The 22,812-nt window shown below is 60.9% G+C and overlaps 3 protein-coding genes across 6 annotated transcripts in view; 2 read left to right on the plus strand and 1 right to left on the minus strand.

The window, feature by feature from the left end:
- The first annotated feature begins 5,297 nt into the window (after positions 1–5,297).
- On the plus strand, positions 5,298–9,557 carry CBX8 (chromobox 8). Of its 3 annotated transcripts, none has more exons than XM_062624378.1 (5): positions 5,298–5,448; positions 5,810–5,853; positions 5,958–6,023; positions 6,099–6,189; positions 6,364–9,557. In XM_062624378.1, the coding sequence occupies exons 1-5, from the start codon at positions 5,380–5,382 to the stop codon at positions 7,198–7,200; spliced, it is 1,107 nt and encodes a 368-aa protein (XP_062480362.1). In that variant the 5' UTR covers positions 5,298–5,379; the 3' UTR covers positions 7,201–9,557. The 3 variants fall into 3 exon arrangements, with proteins under 3 accessions (XP_062480362.1, XP_062480364.1, XP_062480363.1); XM_062624379.1 differs by having other exon boundaries at positions 5,300–5,448; positions 6,123–6,189; XM_062624380.1 differs by lacking the exons at positions 5,810–5,853; positions 5,958–6,023; positions 6,099–6,189.
- Positions 9,558–12,199: 2,642 nt separating this feature from the next.
- On the minus strand, positions 12,200–17,661 carry CBX2 (chromobox 2). 2 transcript variants are annotated; one of them, XM_062624382.1, is made up of 5 exons: positions 17,503–17,661; positions 17,373–17,416; positions 16,817–16,882; positions 15,716–15,782; positions 12,200–15,312 (listed from the first exon to the last, which is right to left on the minus strand). In XM_062624382.1, exons 1-5 carry the CDS (start codon positions 17,572–17,574, stop codon positions 13,933–13,935), a joined length of 1,629 nt encoding a protein of 542 aa, XP_062480366.1. In that variant the 5' UTR covers positions 17,575–17,661; the 3' UTR covers positions 12,200–13,932. The 2 variants fall into 2 exon arrangements, with proteins under 2 accessions (XP_062480366.1, XP_062480365.1); XM_062624381.1 differs by having other exon boundaries at positions 12,200–15,273; positions 15,713–15,782; positions 17,503–17,659.
- Positions 17,662–18,476: 815 nt separating this feature from the next.
- Positions 18,477–22,812, plus strand: part of RBFOX3 (RNA binding fox-1 homolog 3) — a 136,888-nt gene continuing 132,552 nt past the window's right edge. Inside the window, exon 1 of the mRNA XM_062624394.1 lies at positions 18,477–18,695. The gene's annotated coding sequence lies outside the window, so the exon portion shown is untranslated. The remainder of the gene's footprint in view (positions 18,696–22,812) is intronic.

The raw sequence follows: 22,812 nt of genomic DNA on the forward strand, positions 1-22,812 counted from the left end.
TTGGTGGCCGAGCAGAGCTGGCGGGACGGAGCCGTCCCGGCTGGACGGGAGGATGAAAGGGGGGGGGGATATTCAGAACCGTTCGCGTTTCCTCGCCCCACGCAGCCCTCTCAGGGGCTCCTCCGCCGGCCCTGCTGCAAACCGCTCGGAATCGTGTTCCTACAAATAACGAGCAAATCCAGAAGCCCCGGTAACAAAAGGGCTTTTGTGCCGCGGACTCGCCGCCGGCAGCGGCCCTCCCGCGCGCCCGAGAGCGGCGGTTTCCTCCCTCGGGGGTATCGGTGCGACCCGCAGAGCTGCGGGGGACGGCCCCGGTGCTCCCGGTGCGTGTCAGCAAGCCGGGACCACGGCTTGCGGGCGCGCTGCCCTCGCGGCTCCCCGTGGATGGCCCCGCCGAGTTCCCCGGTGGGGGGCTCCGCTTTCAGCCTCGCTTGAGCCCGCGGGCGCTCGGCCCCGCCGCAGCCGGCGGAGCTGGGGGTTCGGTGTCGGCGGAGCTGCGGTGCCCCTCGGGGTGGCGGGATCGCCACCGGCTGCGCCGCTGCCGCCATTTCCAGGAGGACGGTGCCACCTATGGAAAGCACCTGGAATTAATCGGGGCGGCGGGAAGTGTCGCGTGTCCGTGCGACACCCTGGGGACGAGCCCGGGTCGTGCCCACCGCTCTCCGAGCCCGTCCCCCGGGGCCGAGCCGGGCCGGACTGAACCGAAGGCGCCGGACGAGGCTCTGCCGCCTCTGTTGGCGGGGTCGCCGCTGTCCTCCAGCACCGGCTGCCAGTGAGGGCGATTGCCCCGCTCTGTCCCGGGGCTGCTCACGGGTGTGGTTCCTGCACCGTCTGGCAAAGGCCACGATAACCGGTGAATAACGGCCGATGGGGCGGAGAGCAGCGGCTCTGCCCGGCACCCAGAGCTTCGCGGTGCTCGACGTGCTCCAGCTAGCACAGCCTGTAGTGGGTATCCCCCAAATCGGAGGCTCTGCGGAGCCCTTCCCACCGTCTCGGGGGCTCCATTGCTAGCCCAGGAGGAGAGAGAGCAGCACCCTCAATTCGATGTCAATTTTAGTGTGAGGTCTCTGCCCATGGCAGACGGGTTGGAACTAGATGATCTTAAGGTCCTTTCCAACCCTAACTATTCTATGTCAGACAAGTGGATACGGAAACTTCCTCGCACGGGAATTTCTGTGTGTGGGAGCGAGAAGGAGCGGCCCCGAGGGGCAGCGCTGCACGGGCACTCCCGGAGACCTCATCTCTGCGGACCGGGCACCCCCAGGACCCGCTGGCAGCAGAATCGGTAGCACCGGGGGATGCGGAGCTACAGGCGAGGCGGGAAAGAGTCCGGTGGCCCGGTCCCACCAGCAGCGAGCCCACGCCTGACCGCAGCCCCCTGTATGGCCGCGTCTCCTCTCCTGCTCCGGCTTTGGGGGTGGGTGCCTCAGCCCGGGGTCTGTCGCTGCCTCCCTGCTTCTCCCCAAGTGGCTCGGAAACGAAAAGGCAACGGGCGGGAGGCCGGGGTGACCCAGACCCGGTGAGGGCGGGGGCCGGTGGGGCGCGGGGTCCCCGAGTCCTCTCCCGCCCCACTGGGACAGCCCGGCACCGGCCCGGGGCAGCGTGGATTTGCCCCGGGGCTCGTCCCTGCTCCGTTCAGCCGCAGGTGGAGAGAATCGTTTCCCCAGCTGGCTCAGGGACGGGACCGGACCTGGGAGAAGCCCAGAGCAGAACCGGGCAGCGGGGAGGATCGGGAGCCGGGGACCTGCCGCCCCCAGGGTGCGGGTGGGTGTCCACACACGCAGGGAGCTCTCATGGAATGAGGCTCCGGGCCTTATTTTGCCCTGTCCGGCGGTACCCACTGCCCTGCAGGGTGCCTCTCCCGGAACGCGAATTCCTGCCGGGCTGCGGGGTCAGTACGGGACCTGGCAGGCGGGGGGCTGACTTTGACTCTCTCGGTCCCCGCTTTCCCCGCGGCCGCAGCGCTGGGGCCATCTTCGGTTTGCCAGGAGAAAAGGACACGAGGGAGCGCGACCGTGGCGTGAACGTGCCTGCGACAGACCCCGGCATCCTCTGCCGCTCAGGGAACCGGGCCGGCCAGAGAGCTGGGCTGGTTGCTGGCAGTCCAGGGCTCGGGTGTCCGTGGGGCGGAGCGGCTTCCAAAGCACGGTCACCGAAGCGGACAGAAGCCGCAGGGATCGATCGCGACGATGTTTGGGTCGGATCCGGCTCTCCCCCGCCTCCCCGCCGCGCTCGGACACGCGTGCTCCCCCCGCTGCCCCACGCGCGGTCCCGGGGGGGTGCAGCAGCCCCCGGTTTCGTTGCAAATCCCGCAGCCGTGGCAGCCCCCGCGCAACAAGAAACGTGGGGGGAGCCGGACGCTGTGACCCGCGGGGACTCGCTGAGAGCCGAGAGGCTCATCGCACGAGTACGGGCAGGGGTAGCGGAGACCCGGCAACAGAGGAGCGGATTTGGGGTCAGATGGACGGAACACGGGGTTGTCCGCGGCCGCACACGCCCTCGCCGGGCCGGAGCCGTCTCCGAGTCCCCGCCGAGCCCCGGGTCTCCCGGGGCAGGGTCGGGGCCGGCGGCGTGGGAGGGGTGCAGAGGCTACGGCCTCCCCCGCTGAGGCCCGTCGGGGCTCCCGGGCAGCTTCTGCCGTTGACCCCGGCAGCGCGGAGGGCGGCCGGTGTCCGGGCTCCGCTCCTGCGCCCGGTGACCCATGAGGGCGGGCGGGGGTCCCTGCAGCGCCTCCGATCCCCGGCGAAGGAGATCCCTGAGTCCCCGCCGGCAGCGGCGAGAACTGCCCTGGGGAGCCGGAGCCGTCCCTCCGCCTCTGTCTCGTCCCCCTGCGCCGGGTCTGCCCCGTCCCGCTTCTCCTTCCGGGCCAAGGCTCCCATGAGTGGCCGCAGCCCCGGCCCTGGCTGGCCTACGGCCCGTGGGCTCCCTCCGGACCCCTACCCACCGGCGGCCTCTCCTCGCTGCTTCCCCAGCGCCGTTCTCGTTTGCGACATTCCCCCCCCCCCCCCCCAAGAAACCGGGGGCCAAGCACGGACCACGCGTGCATCCCGCACCGGTCACGGCTGGGGACGGAGCTGTTCCCGCGGCTGGTGCACGCACTGGCGGCGGCGAGAAACGGGCCCGCTCCGCTCTGCCTCCCCACGCGTGGATGACGGGCGGCTGCTCAGTCGGGAGTTCCGATGCTCGGTCACGGCTTCAGTGTGGGGACCATCGGCTCCGGGACTGTGCTTCTCACCGGCACCGGGACACCGGCAACGAAGGTGGCGGGCAAGCACCCGTTTCCACGGGCTGCGGCACCCCACGGCCGCGGGGATGGGCGCTGCCGCCTCGGGATCCCCGAGCAGAGGACAAGGCTGCGGCACGGGCACCGTTCGGCACAGGAAGACTATCCGCACCCCTCGGGCAGGGCCTCCCTGCCGTTGCCACCATATCGCTTTTCTGCGTGGCATCATCCCGGTATCGGGACTCGGCCGCCGCGTCTCCGCCCATTCACCAGACGCTCCCCGACCGACCTTAATTAATAACGATTAATTCGATATTAACGAAAATCTCCCCGGGACGTCGCTCGGCAGGAAGCACCCCCCCCGCACCAGCGCCGCGCCGGGCGAAACGCGGTGGGGGATGGACACCCTCCTCCGGTGGATGCGGCTTCAGCTCCGCCAGCGGCGGCGGGAGGGCAGGCTCTGAGCCCCGCGAGTACCCCGTGGAGGCTCCCACCCGGGTCCCCCCCAACGCAAGGGAACCGCAGTTTCCGTGACTCCATTGGAGGTCCACGGCTGCTGGTGTGGCGGGACCGGGCAGGAGCTCCAGGACACAATGATCCTCGGGATGGGGACAACGCCGGTGCCTGCCGGTCCCCGCTGCCGGTCCCGGTGTACCCCGGTGCCGGTGTTTTCTCCCGGTGGGGTCTCAGGCCGGCGGAAGGCAAATGCTCCGCAGCCCCTGCACTAGGCAGGCTGACAGAGTATGTGGTCCCACAGCCACGAGTGACTCGGCGTCCCCCCCCGCGGCAAAACTCCTCCAAAGCAGAGCCCCGGGCTGGGGGAGCCACGGTCTCATTACGGGGAAACAGGAACAACCGGATCCTAGGGGCCATGCTCACCGTGGGATCTCCCACGCGTGAGCGCGACGGCTTCGTGGTGCTTAACGGAGGAGGTCCGCGGGGAAGGTGTGTGACTGGCTTAGAAGAGACTTCACCTGGCCCCATCCTGCGTGGGGACGGTGGCTGAAGCCCGCTCTGCACCGGGCCTTGGTACTGCGGGTCCCACGCACGGGACAGCCCCAGGAGCGGGAACTGTGCCCCTCGGCTGACCGGGGCTCTCCGGAGCATCCCCCAGTTCGGGATCTTGCCTGGCTTCGGGCGGGGAAAAGGTCGCTTGGGGCTTCTGCTCTCCCAGAGGCTGGACCCGTTCCCTGCGGCTCTGACACGCGTGTCTCGGATTCCCGTGGCCTCCTCGGGGACGGATTCGCGGTGGGAGACAGGGACGGCTCGCGGGCGGGACGCGGTAGGGCGAGGGGAGGAGGCGGAAGGGGGAGTAGGCAGGTCCCGGTACCAGCTGCCTGCCCCTCGTTGGCACCCGCTCCCCCATCTCATTTTGCTGAGGGGTAACACGGCGAGGGGGGCGACACCGGATCCCTTGTGGGGCTGTTTTCTCCGCTGGCCCCCGTGCACCCTCGGCTTCCAGGGGAGCGGAACAGGGGCGGAGAAACCGGGCTCGTCTGATCCCCGCTCTGCCGGTGCTGTCTGCTCTCGCCGTGCACGGATACTCGCCGCCGCTCCCGGGCAGGGTGGGTTGTGCGGGAGCGCTCCCACCCCTGACACCGTCCCCTTTGTCCGCACCCCGCAGGGCGCAGAGGGGCGGCCCACGGTGTGCGCGTGTCCCGGTCCGGTCTGCCCCATCCGCGTCCCGGCCCGCGCTGGGTCTGCGGGGGGCAGCGGCAGCGCCTCCTCTCTCTGGCGGGGATGGGGCGCGGGGGGTGGGGGCTGTGTCTTTGTGCTCCACTCCCCCCCCCCCCATCCCGGATCCTCTTCCCCACACCGGGGTTGCCCCCCCCCGGTCCTCGGGAGCGGCGCGGCGGGGGGGGGGCGTGTCCCTCCCGCGCGGGGGAAGGGGGCGTGTCCTCCGCCCCGCCCCGCCCTCCCCGCGCGCCCCCGCCGCCGGCCCCGCCCCGCGCTCATCGGGACGCGGCTCACGTCGGGGGGCGGGGCCGCGGCGCCAGCCAATGCGGTGCGGGCGGAATATTCCACCCGGCTCCGGCAGCAACAAGTGCGGGGGGGACCGGGGGGGCGGGCGGCCGCGGCGCTGACGTCAGCGGGCGGAGTATTATGGTCTGGGCTGCGCTGGCGGCTGCCTGTGTGCTGCGAGCGGCCGCGTAAACATGGAGCTCTCGGCCGTCGGGGAGCGCGTCTTCGCGGCCGAGGCCCTGCTCAAGCGCCGCATCCGCAAAGTAGGTGCCTCCCCCCGCCGCCGCGGGGCACCCCCGCGCCCCGCACCGCGAGCCCCCCGGCCCCCGGCCCCGCCGCCGCGGCCCGCTCGCGGCTGGGCGCCCGCTGGGGGCGGCTCTTTCTCCGCGCCGCATGCCCGGGCGGCCCCGCTGCCGCCCTCCGCGCCTTCCTGATTCTCAGCAGCCGCGCATCTCTCCGTCGCGCTCCCCCTTTCCCCTCCGCCTCCCGCCCCGCTCCGCCCGTCCCCTCCCTCCCGCCCCACGCGTGGAGCCGCGGGCGGGAGCTTTGTTGCGGGCGCCCGTCGCCGTTTTGCCTCCGTGCGGGTTCGTTTCGTTCCCCTCACCTCTCTGTCTGCATCCGCAGGGGCGGATGGAGTATCTGGTCAAATGGAAGGGCTGGTCGCAGAAGTAAGTCCGGGTCCGAGGGCTGCGGGGGGGGGGTGGCTCCTTATTTATACCCCGTATTTTCAATTTGATTTATTTATGCCCCTCTCCCTGCACTGCCTGCGCAGGTACAGCACTTGGGAGCCCGAGGAGAACATCTTGGACGCCCGTCTGCTCGCAGCCTTCGAGGAGAGGTACAAGGCCTTTTGCTCGCTGCAGCCCTTGCGCTTGTAAATATGTTGCTGTCTTGTAGCTATGCTGAATTGAAGCTTTGTTTTTTTTAACACCTCTAGGGAGAGAGAAATGGAGCTCTATGGGCCCAAAAAGCGAGGCCCCAAGCCCAAAACCTTCCTGCTGAAGGTAAGGAGGTTGGAGCCCCGCGTGTGCCGGCGGCGTGCCACGATGGGGAGTGGGATCCCCTCAGCCCCCGTGGAGGGTCCTCCTCTCCAAAGGCAGCCTCTTGTCTTGTAAGTTGTAATTACACAGCCGGATGGCAGGATAATAAAGTCACCCGTTGATTTATCTCCTTTGCAGGCCCAGGCGAAAGCAAAAGCCAAAACCTATGAATTCCGCAGCGATTCTTCCAGAGGGATCCGGGTGCCTTATCCCGGCAGGTCCCCCCAGGAGCTGGGCTCCACGTCCCGCGCTAGGGAAGGACTGAGAAACATAGCCTTGGCTCCGCAGGGCAGCTCCGGCACCAGCACCCCAAAGGGAGACGGCATCCGGGACCGGGTGATCCGCGTGGAAGAGAAACCCGGGGAGATCCCCAAAAAGAGAGGCCCAAAGCCCAGGAAGGAGCTTTACAAGGACCTGGCAGAGACTCTGGATGCTTCCAAGAGGAAACTGGGGGATCCGGGGGACAAGGTGGGGGACTACCTGAAGGCCAGGAAGATGGAGGAGGCAGCAGCAGGAGCCAAGTTCAGCTCGGGACACAGCGTCATCCAGCTGGCCCGGCGGCAGGACCCCGACCTCCCTGGCACCTTGCCCGGCCCCAACCGAGCCGAGGTGGGCACCAAGCTGGGCACCGCCGAGAGCTACCCCCCGCGGCTGGCCAAGCACCGCGCGGACTTTCTGGACCCCAAGGGGCAGGGAGGGCTGGACCCCGGCGGGCCCAAGCTCCTGCACAGCGCGGTGAGTCCGGGTGCCGTGGGCAGCCTGTACCGTGATGGCATGGGGGGCCAGGCGGGGCGGCCCTCCCTCATCGCCAGGATCCCCGTCTCCAGGATCCTGGGGGACCCTGAGGAGGAGTCCTGGAGCCCCTCGCTCAACAATCTGGAGAAGGTGGTGGTAACTGATGTGACCTCTAACTTTTTGACCGTCACCATCAAGGAGAGCAGCACGGACCAAGGATTCTTTAAGGAGAAGCGATGAATTTGTTGGAGGTGGTGCTGGGGTTTTCTTTGGTCAGATCCAGACAAAAGCTTGGGTAGAGCTTGGTGGGCCTTTTTTTTTTTTTTTTTCTTTTTAATTTTCTTTTTTTTTTTTTTTTTTTTTTTTGTCTTGGAGAGGATTTAGAAACTGTCCTAAATTCATTAACTCCTTCTTTATTCTTTTGGGTTTTTTTACGTCTTACATTTCGTTGGAAAGATTATCTCTAGAGTTATATTTTCTATTAGATGTAAATATGTTATTTAAGAAAAAATGCTTATATATATATATCTATATATATTTCAACTCTGAGTTGTTTTATTTAAATGGAGACAACGGTGACTGCTCAGTTGCTCTTAGAAAGGACAATAAAACTGAGAACTAACGGAGTTCACGCCTCTCTCGCAGGAGCCCGTGTACATAACCATGTTCATAGCGAATTATGTCCTGGGTTGGTTTTTTTTAAGCTCTTCTTTTTTCATGTGATGCTATGGATGGTGCAGGGGGACGTGTTGCTCCCTCCGAGGGCGGAGTGCCCTGGTTTCTTGATTGTGATATAAGGTGTTGCTTGTACAATCAAGTGTGTGCTGTGTCCAGAACTGTTGCCGTGACAGCTGAAGTAAGCACTTGAATTTCCAGTATTGTTGGGGAGGGGGCGTTTCCAGGCTGATGGAGAGAGAAAAAAATAAAGGGATGTTGCTAAAAGTCTGGGTGGGGAAAAGCAGAAATCCATAAAAAGGCTCAAACTGTTCTAGCAGAGTATTAACTTGAATCACCTTTTCTTGCCAAGGCAGAGGAGGTTCCTGTGTGTGAGGTTCCGGAGCGGGGTGGTACTGAAATGCACTTTAATAGAGTTGTCGTAGCAGTTGTGGGAGATGGGACTGAGCTGAGAATCTGTTTTCATTTTGTCTGGTCGCTTGATTCTGTTCCCCCACCCAATTCAAAAAAGAAACCCCAGACCCCCTCTGTTTACATTCCTGGCATGCCGGAGGGGCTGGGGAGGGTAGCATGTCGCTGCCCGTATTTAAATGCTTTATCCCATTATAGGAAGTGGATGATTTTAATGTTTCTTGGTTTTTATTCCCAAACACAGTTCACTGCAGACTGCTGGAAGGCTCCAGTTCAAGTGTGTTATAATACCCACATCTCTGACAAATCCCAGAGCCACCTTTATGCATTCAGAGACAATAAATATTTCCCTTTTCTTATGCTGGTTAAACAATAGCCGAGAGGCGAAATATTCCCGTGCGTGCGCAGCTGACTCCGGGCCTGGCTCTGGTTCCTTTGCCTCTGTTTTCTCCAGGCTTCCCAGACCAGGCTGGTTTTCTCCCCAGACTGCGGCAGGGTTTGTGGCGCTGGGTGCCTGCCTGGCCAGGTTGAGTGGTGGCCATGTGGGGATCAGGGGGCTGCATCCCCTGCTCCGCTCCCTCCTGCTCACCTGGCTCGATTGCAGTCTGGCCTGGATGGGGAGCAGGACCCTGGCCCGTGCTGTGATTTTGGTTGAGGTGCAGCGGGTGTCCCTGTCCTTGCTCCGAGCATCGCTCAGGGTTGGAAAGCACAAGTTGATGTTGGGTCAGGTCACCCTTGTCCCTCCTCATCACTGCCCCAGCTGAGCTCCGGAAGGTTCTTGGTGCAGAGCTCTATGGGGTGACAGCACAGGGAGCCTGATGGGCCAGGAAAGGGCTGGGAAGAGGAGCAGTCCTTTGCTTTTGGGTCCATCTTGCTTGGTTGCCTTCTTGTGAGATCTCTGTTGGATGGTCTAGTGGGAGAATGCTGAATTGGCTGTGCAGAGGGAGGATGTCTCTGAGTTCTATGTTGTTTTTTTTTTTTTAGGTTTTGTTTTGTTCCCTTTTTTAAGGCATATTTTGTAAAAACTGAGATTTTAAACTGATTGTACTAAGAACCAATGTGCTCGTTTTGGTGCTGGTGCTGGGGCAGCTCACAAGGGACACGTGTCTTGTTGGAGGGATGGTGATGGGACTGAGCTGCCCCTCCTCCCACTGCCATGTCTGAGGCTGGAGGATTCCTCCCCTTGCAGAAGAGCCCAGAGCTGCCCTTCTGCCCGGCCAAGACATGGCTCCATCTTGCCTGTGCGTGTGCGTCGCGACACACGTGTATATGGGGCAAAACGTACATGTGGGTGTATATGTGTGTATGTATATAGCAACGTATATACTGAGTGTGTGTGCGTGGGGACGTGTGTGCGTGAACTATTTAAATCTAAGACTTGTATAAAAACCCGATTTGGCTAAATCTCAGTCTCTGAAGTGAAGCTTAACTACGTGTCTTCTGCCAGCTGTGAATGTCCGTATGAGACCTGCTTTTTATGTGAGTTTAAATATATACTTTGTAAATAGAAACGTGTTTGTCTTCCCTTTGTGGCCCTGGGGCGAGAGGGGGGCCTTGGGACCGTCGTGTGGTGGGGCCCGATGGGGCGGGCGGCCCCTGCCTTCCCCGGGGCACAGGGGGGGCCGGGACCAGATTGGGCGGGGATGGGGGCCTGGGTCACTCCCGCGGGTCTTGCGGTGCTGGGCACAGCCCCGGCGCTACCGCTGCACCGCGGGCAAAGGCGGCCGGGGCCCGGGGCCGCCGCTCTGCCCTTCCGACGGGGCGCGGGTGCGGCGGGCCCGGCCTTTGTATTCAAATGTGCCGCGGAGGGGAGCGGGCTCGGTGGGGGTTAAGCCGTGTCCTCATTAACCTCCTTTTTCTGCTCCGGCGGCGCAAGGAGCGGACCCGGCACCGTGGGAGCTGTCAGCGGCTGGGCGCGGAAAGTGAGCGTCGCGGAGGAGCGGGAGAAGGGCTGGACAATGGCGCCTTTCTCCCGGCCCCGCGGGAGGGCTCTCACACGGGGCCCCGGCGGGGAGGGAGGGGGCACCGGCTGGTGGAGCCCCCGGACGCGCCCGCAGGAGCGGACTCCCCCCGTGCCGGGGCGGCCCCGCGCCTCCCCCAGGGCTCCCCTCTCCCCCGACGTTGGCCTCGACGGCGAGACCCGGAGCCTCCTGTGGCCGCGCAGCGCCCTCACCGGGCCGGCCCCGGTCCCGCAGGTGGGGGGTGACCGGGTGCCCCCCCGCCCCCGTGCTGGGCGCAGCTCCAGATGCAGCGGAGCCCGACGGAGCGTTCATCACCGCCCGGTAAGAGCTGGGCTGCGGAGGGGGAACCCGGGAATGGAAGCATAGGGGGTGTCCCCGATTCCCGTCTGCCTCGCGGAGCATGGCTCCCCGGGGGATGCGGGTGTCTCAAGGCAATGGCAGCCCCGTTGGGGGTCTTTGGCCTGGAGCAGTGACCACAGCAGCCCCACACCCATCCCGCTCCACAGAGCCCTTTCCCTTTCCCAGGGTAATAACATCTCCAACTTTTGTTCTCTGGAAAGAAAAGCAAACAAACAGCTGTAGTTTAAAGCAATTATAAGTGTCATACAGGAGTGATTTGGCTCTCCCTTTAATTAAAACGTACAAATCAGAGCAGTGACTGGCACAAGTTACAAGAACAATTGTTTGTTTTCACCCATTCCTCAATTTCTTTCCGTAAAAACCTTCTTGCTGGCTCTGGATCCTTCACACCCAGCCCAGGAGCTCCACACAAACTGAACCCTCTAAACCATCTCCATCCTTCCACAAGCTCCAGGGTTTTTTTGGTACAAAATATATATATAAAAATAGACTAAGTTTCTAGGGAAGATGGCTGAATTGGCCACCTCTTCCAGTCCAACGGAAAACAACAAGTCTGCTTAACCAGATTATGCCTGGAGAAAATATCCATTCAATACACAAATACTGCAGGACTTTCCACATCGGAAAGCCCTTAGAAAATGACAAGTGACAAACCTTTAATTGGCTGTGTGACACATGGCTGAGCGCTCCAACCCATAGCAGCAAACTTAAAATGGGGGGGGGGCGGGGTAGAGAGGAAAGGAAAAATAAGGTAGACCTTGAATACTAATGGTCAGAATGGTGAACAGGGTCTGCAGCAGCTTTCAACCCCTGGCCACAAAAGGTTACAGTAAATCACTCACATAATGTGCCTTTGAGAGGCAAACTCCAGCGTTCAGACACAGCAGCACCGCTGGGCAAGCCGGGAGCCTGAGACATGAGGCCAGGAGGGGCTGGGGAAGAACGTGGGAGGAGGCGAAGGTCGGAAAACCGTCTGGATTATCATGTTCACCATCCTTAGACCTTTGGAATCGAACTGCTGGTGAGTAAAAGGCACAATAGCAAGCGGCGACAGCAGAGTCCTGCTGCTATGGGAGGGGACACGCTGGGGAAGGGTGGGTGACAGAGGAAAGCTGCTCGCTGTTGGGATGTTCCCCTGGGTACAAGCCCAGGACCAGCCACCCTTTGCCCATGCAGAAGGCAGGACCACACCATTTCCCACACCAGGAAATGCAGGTGAGCACCTTGGAGCCAGTGTGCAGCCAGCACAGCACCCACTATCACAGCTCCTCCATGGATGCTCGGTGCCTGACCCCTTCATGGAGCATCTACAGATGCTTCTTCACTACTGGGGACATCAGCCCCATGTTCTATTGCTCTTGGTGAGCATGCCCCACCTCTGGGCATCTCACTGGGAGTGGGGCACCACTGTCCCTAGGACCCTGTGATCATCTCACTTTGCATAGGCACAAACCTGTTGTGGGACCGGTGTCACAGACCAGGCTGAGATAAGGACGGTCCGAAAGGCACATCATTGTTCAGTTTGGATTTGCAAAGGCCAAGTAGCAAACATTTGGTGTGTGGGTAAGAGCGTCACCCCGTGCTCCCAGATTACTCGATTCTTCTCCAAAAGCACTCGTATCCTGAACACAAAAGCCCACCCAGCAGAGACCATGCTGGAGCACCTGGTTCTGCTGATGCAGGTTAACGCTTCCTTGGACTCTTCAAAGCAATGGTAGCTCGTTTGGCAAAGTTAAAGACTAGAAGGTCGACAGCACAGACTGTGACATTTTGGCATTGTGGAGCTCAATGGAAACTCCATCCTTGGGAGCCTCTTCCATGGACAGCTCCATCCTTGGGAGCTTCCTCCATGGACAATGCTCCCTCCTCTCCCCTTGGCCCCTTGCCTTGCAGAGCAACGCACGGCACAGCGACTGCACACATTCCTGACAGATCCCTGGCACTGTAACACAACTTCAAAGCCATAACCAACAGGACATCTGGGGATTGAATACAAAAGCTAAGGGACAGTGACTGTGGAGCACTGGAGGCTGATCCAGCAAAGGCTGTGGCCACTGCTTGGTACCGTTCCTCCATCCATCCATGCAACCATCCATCTCTTGAAGATCCAGGCAGCACATCCAGCCAGTGCTGGCATTTTCATTTCACCTGAGAATTGCAGTTCCACCAGCAGCAAATGCAACTGCAGTGTGTGTGGTGGCAGGATTACCTGTACCTGCAGTTTGGTCCATTCTTCTCTGCACTCCTGTATGTGATGACCCTGTGAATGTCCCTGCCTGTGCCAAAGCAAGATGCCCCGAGCACGTGGGGAGCCCTGATGCTGGTGGGAAGCCCTCTGGAGGCACCTCCTAACCTTGTTCAGGCTTTTTATCTCCTCTGAGAACAGAGTTCAGCCATAGCAGAACAAAAATGACCTTGAGTGCTACTAAACTCTGCCTGAATTACTGCTGCTAATTTTGGCTCGTAAGAGGAATCTACAGTAGGGAAAAAAAACCTCCATAAAAAGCCATTATTGGTTGCAATCATGAGCCAAAATGAATACCCAGCTGCTGGCACAGGATGGCAAGACAAAGGTGAATGGCTGCTGCAGGGTCTCCACCTCCTTGGGGAACAACGGCCTCAGGTACCTACTGCCTGTTCCCTGCCCTTTCTCCTTTCCTTCCCCTTCCACCTGCTCCAACCCACCTGTGCAGAGCTCCTCAAACAGCTCCTCTGCCATCAAGTCACTGTGAAGAAATCAGCAGCTCTCTGGCTCCCAAGGTAGGACCGCAGGCAGTAAAGAGGTACCTGCTAACAGCATCCCTTGCTCTGAAAGAGGCTCCTTTGACACCCGCCGCCGGTGGCACCTGGGCTTCAGCCTTCCCTCGACGGGGTTTATTCCTCTCCCTCAAAGACAAAACCAGGATTTTTCCTTATTAAAAAATGTAAACAATATTTCCCTATCAGCTGGAAACCACAACAGGAACGTCGTGGACTGCATCATTGGAAGTGACCTGGCCCAGGGGGGTGGCTGGGCTGAGCGTACCCTGAAAAACCCCCGCATGCAGCTGGCCCCAGGGCTGGGAGCAGCGGCCGCCTCGTTTGGGTTGACCTGCGGCTCGCCACGGTGCAGGGGCAGACACGTGGGGAGCCCAGAGGAAAGAAAAGGATCTCCTCTTGCTCTCCTGAGTAGAAGCCTGGCCCGCCTCCTGCTGCTGGGGAGCTGCAGACCTTGGCAGCAGCTGTTTCAAGGTCTAAAGCAAAGGAACCCACATTCAGTGAAGCCTGGCTCAAAACTTGCCAGCCTGGCAGCCCCGGTAGCACCAGTGCCCCTGCTCCAGGAGAACAGCATCAGCTGCCTCTGCTCCGGATGCTGCTCCAGACGAGGATGGGGAAAAGCCGGGAGGGATCCATGGACCCGCTGGCAGTTCTGAGCAGGTTTCACTGCGTCTCTCTCAAGCTTCTCTGGACATGAGTCCCAGCAGGTCTCTGCATTCACTCGAAGAAAGAAAAACCCTGATGGAAGAGCTGGGCAAAGTGGAGGGAGAGGCTGAAGGACCCTCTTCCTCCTCTCATGCTCCTGGGCTCAGTATTGCCGTAGGTTGAAAAACCCAACGCTGGTGGGGGATTCCTTGACTGTCACCGTGATCAGGTTGGCGGTGACATCGGTGACAAAGACGTGCTCGATCAGGCTGCGGGTGGGTTTCCAGTCCTGATTGGTCTGGATGGAGACAGACATGTTCTGACCCACTCCCGGGAAGGAAGCCGAATCCCGGTCCGAATCCGAGCTGGTCTCATCACCTGTGCTCATTTCGGAGAGCGCTGCTGGCTTGCGGCTCTCCGCAGCCGCGTGCCCATCCTGCGTGCCGGCTGCACCGCCTTTGGCCAAGTCCCTGTCTCCTGCCCGGTGTGTTTGCTTCTTGCTCTTGCTGCTGTCCCCCCCCGAGCCCGAGCTGGCAGCATTCAACCCAGCACCCGCTGTGCTGCCTTTCACACCGCCGGCACCTGCACTTGCAGCTGTGCCACCACCGGCGCCTTTGGACATGGCAGTGCAGAGGTGACGGGGGACGCTGCTCCCACCGGCCACGTTCGGCCCATTTTTGACACTCTGGAGGTTTAGAGCCTGGAGATTCAGCTCCTGGCTGGAGGCCGGCTGGGAGCCGGAGCTGGAGGAGCTTGCAGGCATCTTACTGCCATTGTGTAGCACTTGGCTTCCTGCAGCAAACCCTGACTTCTGGTCCCCTCCAGCGCCACCCAGAGCCTTGGCACTCTTGGGTCCCTGCGTGCTCAGCCCAAGCTCTCCAGATGCTTTCTGGTTCCTCATTTTTAAGTCCAGCCCTAAGCCGCTTTTACTGGCTGCCTGCGCCTTGAGCGCCAGCCTGCCCAGGGGTGAGCTCTCGCCCGAGTTCTGGCTCTGGGACATCCTGTTCATGTAGTGCACGATGGAGCTCTGCCAGCTGATGGCTCGGTTTGGGCTCGTGGAGCCGCTCTTCATCATGTTGGGCAGGTTTTCTGCTGATGACCCCCCCGAGCTAAGCCCAGCCAAGGTGCCCGGTGGGTCCTTCAGTAGGGCCATGCCCGAGCCCTGTGTGCCGTGCTGGGGCTGCAGCTTCCCCATCAGCTTGTTGCTGCTGCCCACCTCCTTCCGGGATGTTTTCAGCACCTTTGTCAGGTTCACGGTCCTTCGAGCTGCTTTCTGCTCTGGGGGAAGAGGTTTTCGCCCACGCTTCTTCCTGGAGCTGTCCTTCAGTTCGGGCTTTGCCACCAGGATCTGAGCTTTCTTCTGTGGTACTGGATGAGTCTCTCTGCTGCGGGAACCTCTCTTTGCTTCCAGGTCGCTTTCATCCTCTTCATCAGAGGAGGAGGAAGAGGAGGATGTGGAGGAAGAGGAGCTACTTGACTTAGTTTTTACAGGCATCTCTGGTTCCTGCAAAGCAATGGAGACAGGGGAAGTTAACACAAATCCCTGAAGAGCCGTTACGGACATTGCAAATCCTTTAGCGTTGCCTGTCTGGGTGCCTTGGGCACATACAGGTTCTTCCTCCATGTTGGCTGATCTGTTCATCCTCTGCCATGAAAGAGTTGGGGAGCGCACAGGGCAAAGCCAACCAGGCTTAAATACCAAGTGGGACCTAGGGAACTCTTCTGTCTCCTTCTCCACCATTGCAGGGATGAAGGGACATCCTCCTTGCAGGCAATCTCATCCCCCTACCCATCACTGCAGTTTCCAAAGCCCCTGCTGGCATCACTGTCCCCTCACCACCCTCTGGAGCCCAAGCAGCCACCACCCTATGCTGTGAACAGACACGTGCTGGTGCCCTCCAGCACCATCATGGCTGTGGATTTCCACAAGCACCGGGACTCACCACATGTTTCCTGGGCCTGCCCCTGGGCCTCTTGCCTCTCTTCCGATTCTGCACTTCTTTCTCGTGCTCCCTGAAGAGACAATGATTGAGGACAATGCAGGGAAGAAAAAACCATCCCAAACCAGCCTGGTTCCTCTCTTGCTTCTGTCATGAAACCCTCCCTTGCTGGGGATGCTGAAGGTTCAGGTCCCACTCCAGCACCTGGGTAGTGTCCTTAACTCTTTCCAACACATGATCCTATGGGTTCCCAGCATATCACTCACTTGAACCCATGCTCTTACAGGCACACCATGCTCAAGTGCAGTCAAAGAGCCCTGAGAACTTGGAAACCTGGGGCCTTGGGAAGTTAAACTTCCCCACGTGGCAGCTGGATCATGCACGCTGTGGGGCTGGCACAGGCCAAGAGAAGAGTTGGACCATGGATGTGATGCGATGCAAGAGTGTTTTCAGGGCACTACAGCACTTTGTATCTCTGGTTAAGGACAGTGTTAAGCTGCACTACGTACAGCTAGTTAAGCACCATGCTGTCTGCATTATCCACCAGATTCTATTCTTGAAAAATGGACCCAGAAACAAATTATAATTAAATCTTACCATAAACTTTCACAATTTTTTATTAACATGGAGCCAAAATATTTGGCAGCTCAGTGATTACCACAGCCAGCTGGCTACCTTCCTACGTCCATGCCTGATCCCTGCTGTGCAATTGGTGCTTCTGGGCAGAGGACACCATTTTCTCCCACTGTTACCTCCTTTCCCTCTCACAAGTGCCCTCCATGAATGCACTTTGTGCTGTCCAAGTCCCCAGTCCTGCAATCCCCATTGAGGTCCCGGTCATTGGACCAGGACCGGGAGCCAAAGGTCTCTGTGGCATCATCGTGTCCCTGTTGTGCAGCCAGTGCAAACCCAGCCCTGGGTGGGTGCAAAACCGAGCCGTGCTGGGTAGACCTGGGCTGTGATTTCAGGGGGTGAACAAAAGGGCCGTGCCACAAAAGGCACGGGCCGAGCTCCGGGCTCTTGTTTCTACAACTTCCACTGCACGCGCAGCCAATTAGAAGTTAATTGACTTTATCGTTCCCTTAGAAATATTTAGAGTTCGCTCACTTCTTTTGGAAAGCCAGGAGCAGTCTTGGGTCCAGGATGTTCTCCTCGGGCTCCCAGCTGTTGTGCCTGTAACACACGACCCGGGGCTGGGGGAGAGCAGGGGCTGGGGTCCCCCCCCCACCCCGTTAGCGGCCCAGAACCGGGAAGTTCACCCAAGGACAGCCGGGCCCTCCGTGCGCCCGGCGCTGCTGGGGCCGGAGCATCCCCGCAGCGGGGACCGGTACCGCCGCGGGAGAAGGGGCCGGGGGAAGCAGGTCGGGGAGGGGGCGGCCGCGCCGCCGAGGGGATGGGCGAGCCCCGCGCGTCCCAGGGGAGCTCCGGTGGCAGCGGGGGGCGCGGGGCTCGCCGCTAACGGGGGGATTCCCGGCCCGGCCCGCCCGGTGTGAGGAGGGGGCTTGGGGGCGATCCGAGCCCCACGCGGCGGCGGGAGGGCCGGGCCGAGGCCGCGCTTATTTGTAAACAAAAGGAGCGGCGCGACCCGAACAAAAGCGGCCGGGCGGGCGGCACCCGCGGCCGCGCACCGATCGCGCAGCCCCCCCCGCGCAGCCCCGCTCACTTGGAGGACCAGCCCCGCCACTTGACCAGGTACTCCAGCTTGCCCTGCGGAGAGAAGAGAGATGGCGAGAGGCGCGTTGGGGGGGTGGGGGGGTGCGGCGGGGTTGGGGGGGGTGTGCGGCCGGTCCCACCTTGCGGAGCCGCTTGCTGAGGATGCACTCGGCGGCGAAGACCTGCTCTCCCACGCTGCTCAGCTCCTCCATGGCCCCGGCCCCGCACGCACACACACACACAAGGGGAGCCCCCGGGCGCGCCCCCGATGGCGGCCACGCGCGCGCGCTCCCGCCTCGCAGCCCCCCCCATCATCTCCGCGTGCGCGCCCCCCGCCAGCGGGAGGGAGGGGGGCGGGTAGTTTGGGGGGGGGGGGGCTCCCCAAATTCCGCACCGGCCAATGGGAAGCGGGGGGCGGGGTTTGGTGGTGGCGGTGGGGGCAAAAGGGGGGGAGGCATTGTCTGCGCGCGACCCCTCCTCTTCCTGCGCGCGCCGGCGGAGCGGGACAATGGGGCGGGGGGACCGGGGCTTTGTGCCGGGGGGGTTCTGGTCCCGCGGCCGAGGGTCCCTCCCGGGGACCGAGCGGCTTTGGGGAGGGCAGCCCGGGGTCGCGGGCAGTCCCTGCTGGTCTCCGCCGGTCCCCGCCGAGCCCGAGCAGGCGGCTGTGGCGTGGCTCTGGTTCGGTTCTGGTTGCGGGTCTGGTTGTGGGTCTGGTTCGGTTCTGGTTGTGGGTCTGGTTCGGGGTCTGGTTGTGGCTCTGGTTCGGGGTCTGGTTGTGGGTTGCAATATAATAAAACGTGTTTCCGCGGGGGGGGGGGCGATACCCCTAAACACCATCTCGCCGGGTCAGACCCAGGCTTGAAGACAACGGGGGCTTGACCCATTTTCCTTCCCCTCTGCCGAACCGGGCTAATGAGGCAAGCGGTGCCAGCAAGCGGAGCTGTGTTACCGAGCCAAGCCGTGCCGGTGAATCGGGCTATGGTGGCAAACTGAGCCGTGCTGCTGAACGTGCCGCGGCTGTGACCCCGCCGCAGCCCCGCACGCCACCGGGGCGTGCGAGGCAGCGTGAGGAGCTGCTACCCGGCGGTTGTGCGCGGTGGACGTGGAGCGATGAAATATGGTGCATGGAAGAAGATGAGTCAGCACCTCGGGGAGTTGGCAGCCGCCGGCCCGCAGCCCGCCGTTAACCGTGCCGGAGCCAGGGGGGACTGAGTGTCCGGTGCGCCGGCGGCGTCGCGGTGGCTGTGGTGGCCCTGGGCTGAGCGGGACGTGGATGGCGATGGGGTGTCCTGCGCGCGGGGCCTCACGTGGAACCTGGGCAGCGCCGTCTCCGGTAAGCGATGCCGGGGTTAGGCAAGTGCTGTGAGCTCCAGGCTAGAGGCAAGGATGTCACTGCTGGGGACCCCCGGCATGATGGAGGGGGAGCAGTAGCTTGGGTACCGTAGTGGGGCTGCCTTGGGGTCTGCAGGGCAGTGGGTGTCCCTGGGGTGCTGCTCGATGCAAGGTAATTGTCTGAAGGTTGTGCACTGTGCCTCTTTATTGTTTTCCTTTTGCAATTACTGCGGCTGTTCACTGACCAGGAGAAACGCTGGAAGCATTTTGTTACCCAAAGGTGACTTGGAAACGTAACCCTGCGCTGTGCTTTCCCTTTGGAGTTAATTCACCTTCCATCAGCCCTGCTCTTTGTGTGCTGTGCGTCTTAAACCCACGGGCGACCTTCCCTCTGTGTGCACAAGCAGCATGCGGGCACTGCACCGTTCATGGCAGCTCTGGGACCAGCCATACCAAGTGTGTGGGGCTGGCCGGGGTCTGGATGCTGGTGCTGGGATGAGCACCACCGGGAGATGAGGACCTATTTGGGTAACGTCGGGTGGGTGCTGGCATTCCTGAGCTCCCATGAGGATACAGGAGTAGAATAGCTCATCCCTTCCTGGAGCAAGGAGGAAGAGGTGGTGTGAGCAGGGGGACTCTGTCCTCTGTGCCTGACATTGGGGTCTCTTTGAGGGTGGAGCGTGTGCTCACGGCTGGTGCCTGGCCTTGGGCTTTTTCAGCAGCTTCATTCCCACCATTCGTGCCAGCCTGAGCAGTTCCTCTCCAGCAACAGCCCATATTTCTTTCATGCCTCTGTGTCAGCGCGGACACAAGTCCCCTTTTAACCCTGTTGTGGAAAAGGACTGTGCTGCTCCATGGGCTGGAAATCCCATTACATCCCTGGGGTTCATGGGGACTGGTCGCAGTGGGCACATGGGCCGTGGTGGGCTCCTGCTTCCTGCCGGCTCTCCCCAGCTGGGAGCTGCCCATTACTTTGTGTAGTTTGAAAGCTGGATGTGACGGCTGAGGCGGAGCGGGTGTTTCCTCTAACACAAAGCACACCGAGCCCAGGCTGTGTCTGCTCTGCTTTCCCAGGCTGATCCCAGGTTTCCTGAGATCTGATGTCTTTAATGGAGCTGTGTGGGGAAACGAAAAATCTCACTTTTTCTCAGAAAAGGGAAAAGAAAGAAACCCAATTGATGGGAGCTTTAGAAAGCCCAAACTCGTGGCTTTGGAGGTTTACACAGACAGGCAGTGGATGCAAACCCTGCGTGTGTTTCTGTGTTGGGATCTTGTCAGTTGTTGCATTGTGGCTCAGACCGTTTGCTCCTGGGCTCAGCAGTGACCAAGTGAGTGCCACTGCCCTCCCTTTCCAACGCCAGGGGTGCTGGTCCCACTGCCCGGCTTCCTCGGTGCCATTGCAGGATGTTCTAGTGATGAAAAGATTTGAAGTTGTCCGTGAGTGCTTCCTGCCCAGCTCTGCCTCCTGCTGCTGGGGGGATGCAGTGGGAGATGCCCATTGCTGCTGCTGCTGCTCCACGTGTGAGCGATGATGGGCTGAGTTCTGTGCTTCCACCCGGGGAAACTTGGGAACAGGCAGTAGATAACTTGCTGCCACGTTCCCCGCTCCAGCTGAGGTAGGTGACAGGGGAGCCAGTTAACTTGGCAGTTGTGGAGAAAACCTTTGGAGTCCTAAAAAGCCCCCAGGCTCAAAGCCCTGGACTAATCCAGTGGAGCAAGATTTGTAGCTCTTCCCAGGTATGCTGGACATCCCAGGAATGCTGTGTAACCTGGGCTATGCTGCTAGCAGGGGGCTGTCATGCTCTGCTGTTGGAGGAAGGTGTCCACCTGAGGATCGAACCTTCCTGTTAGGACTCTGGCTTTCATTGCAGGGTTTGGAGTGGCCATGTTGAGCAGGGCTGCAGTAGTGAGGGCCCATCCCATTGGGATTTATACCAGCACTGGGTGACACAGTTGTTCCCTGGGGTGCCCAGAGCAATGGGCTGTGGCCAGGGAGGCACAGGGGCCTCGAGAGTGTGGCCATCCCATGGGACCTCTGTCTTTCTGCCTGCTCCCCACAGGAAAAAGGAGCACGTCAGGGGCTTCCCTCCTGTGCCACCGGCTCGGGGCTGCCTGGGTGAGGGATCAGGATCACAGCGCTGGGAGGTTCCGAGGGGATGTCAAGTACATGCGATGTGCCCGGCTCCAGAGCATGAAGCTGGGGCCACTGTGGCCATGTTGCTGTGGGTGAATGGTGGTTGTTTTCCTAAGGCAGCAGCCAACTGAAGCACAGGGATCTGTGTCATTTGGGCACTGCAGGTGGGATGGAGCTGTGCAGTGTGTGCGATGGGATGACCAGAGAGCACATCGTGTGGCAGTGGGAACTGTAGGGGCACGTGCTACCCCCAGATCGGGCATTTCAGGATGCAGCAGTTTTCCTGCAAGCTGTGTGTGTGCCATAAATAAATACGTGTGTGCTTGTGGTTACGTTACCATCTTGGAGCAGTTGGGACCCCTGGGCAGCAAGCATCTTTCCAGTGCAGGAAAAAGAAAGGGAAGCAAATGGTGTGGAAATGCATAGCAAATTGGGCTGCAAGACGCAGCAGGGCTCTCCCCACTGTGTGACCCCCAGCCCCAGGGAAGGGAATGAATTATTTGGGGGCAGGAGGGCGGGGGGAGATGCAGGATTCCATGGAGCGGGAATCTCTGCACAAACCAGCGCCGGGTCTGCTGGAGAGGCCAGGCAGGGCTTTGTTGGTTGGGCAAATGTTTGGTGGAAATGTGACACAGCGAAAGTGCACGAGGTGTGAGATGCAAAGGAAGGGCTGGGAAAGCCCTTTAAGGCCTTTGTAAGGCTTTAAAGCCTTAAAGGCTTTCCTTAAACTGGACAGTGTCTTCCAGAAACCTAGGGGTTGTGGGGCTAAACATCCTCACCCCACGGTGAAGGATCTGTCTCACCCCTCCAGCGTGGGATGTGAAGCATCTGCATCCCGGGGCTGTTTTGGAGGAAAGGGCCAGAAGATGGAAGTGAGTGTGTGATGTGGCTCTCCGGGGCATCACTTGGTGCAGCCCCAGGGCTGCAATGGGCGCCGGGAGCACCCCGGGGCCAGCAGCTGCCCGAGGTGGGTCCTGGAGTGTGCAGCAGCAGGGACTGGGTTCTCCCGTGGGAGCCACCGGGACCCGACGGAAGCCGATGGCTCCCGGCGAGCGCGAGTTAGGGGAGATGCTCAGCGCCCCCCGCCCCGCCGGTACCGGGCTCTCCGGGGAGAGCGCGGCTCGGGAGCCCTCGCCCGCCGGCTGCCGGTACTGCACCGGTATAGCCGGCAATGCACCAGCGGCGCACCGGGACTGACCCGGTATTGCATCGGTGTAGCCCTAAATACTTTTGCAGTACGGATCTTGGAGTGCCCTGTTCAAAGCTCCCTTTCTGTTCCCCCCCGCCCCTCTCCGAGCAGCAGGAGCTGCTCCAAGGTACGTCTGTGATTTCGTGGGCAAGGGGAATCTTTCTGGTAGGGGTTCAGCAGGTTCGTTCTTCAACTGAAGCAGTGCCCGCTCCAGAGAGGTTTTCCTGTCAGAGCCCTGTCTCACTGGAGCGCTGCCTGCTGAATCCGGAGCTGAATTTCCATCCACAGCTGAGGCAAACCCCAGCTGTCAGGTAGGATTCCTGCTAGGAGGTTGGTTGGCCACTATAAGCTCCGTGTTACCTGCCTGGGGCTAGGAGCTAGGATGGGACCAGCCCTACAAGCATCCTGCTCTGTACCAGTTGCATCCGACTCTGGGCACCCAGTGAGCTTTGGCACATGGAGCCTGGCAAAACTGAGTGATGAGCTCTGCAGGGCTGGAACTGGATGAGCTTTAAGGTCCCTTCCAACCCAAACCAGTCTGGGATTCTATAGGGCAGCTGCTGCACTATTATTATTGCTGTATTTGCAATAGCATCTGCAGCGCTGGCCCCTGTGCTCCCCTTTCAGAGCCTCGCCGTGGTTCTGTGCCGGGCTCGGAGTGTGCTGCAGGCCTGACCCCCACCCCCAGCACGGTTTCAAGCCAAACATTTTCTTCCTGTTTTCCCAAGCGCGTCTCCTGTTTCATGGGCTGGTGAAGGCGATGCGGGAAGGCGCTGTGCGAGTCTCTATGGCAAC

Source organism: Pezoporus occidentalis, unplaced genomic scaffold, assembly GCF_034315485.1.
Source record: "Pezoporus occidentalis ecotype Australia unplaced genomic scaffold, CSIRO_AGI_Poc_V1 ctg266, whole genome shotgun sequence".
NCBI classification, from domain to species: domain Eukaryota; kingdom Metazoa; phylum Chordata; class Aves; order Psittaciformes; family Psittacidae; genus Pezoporus; species Pezoporus occidentalis.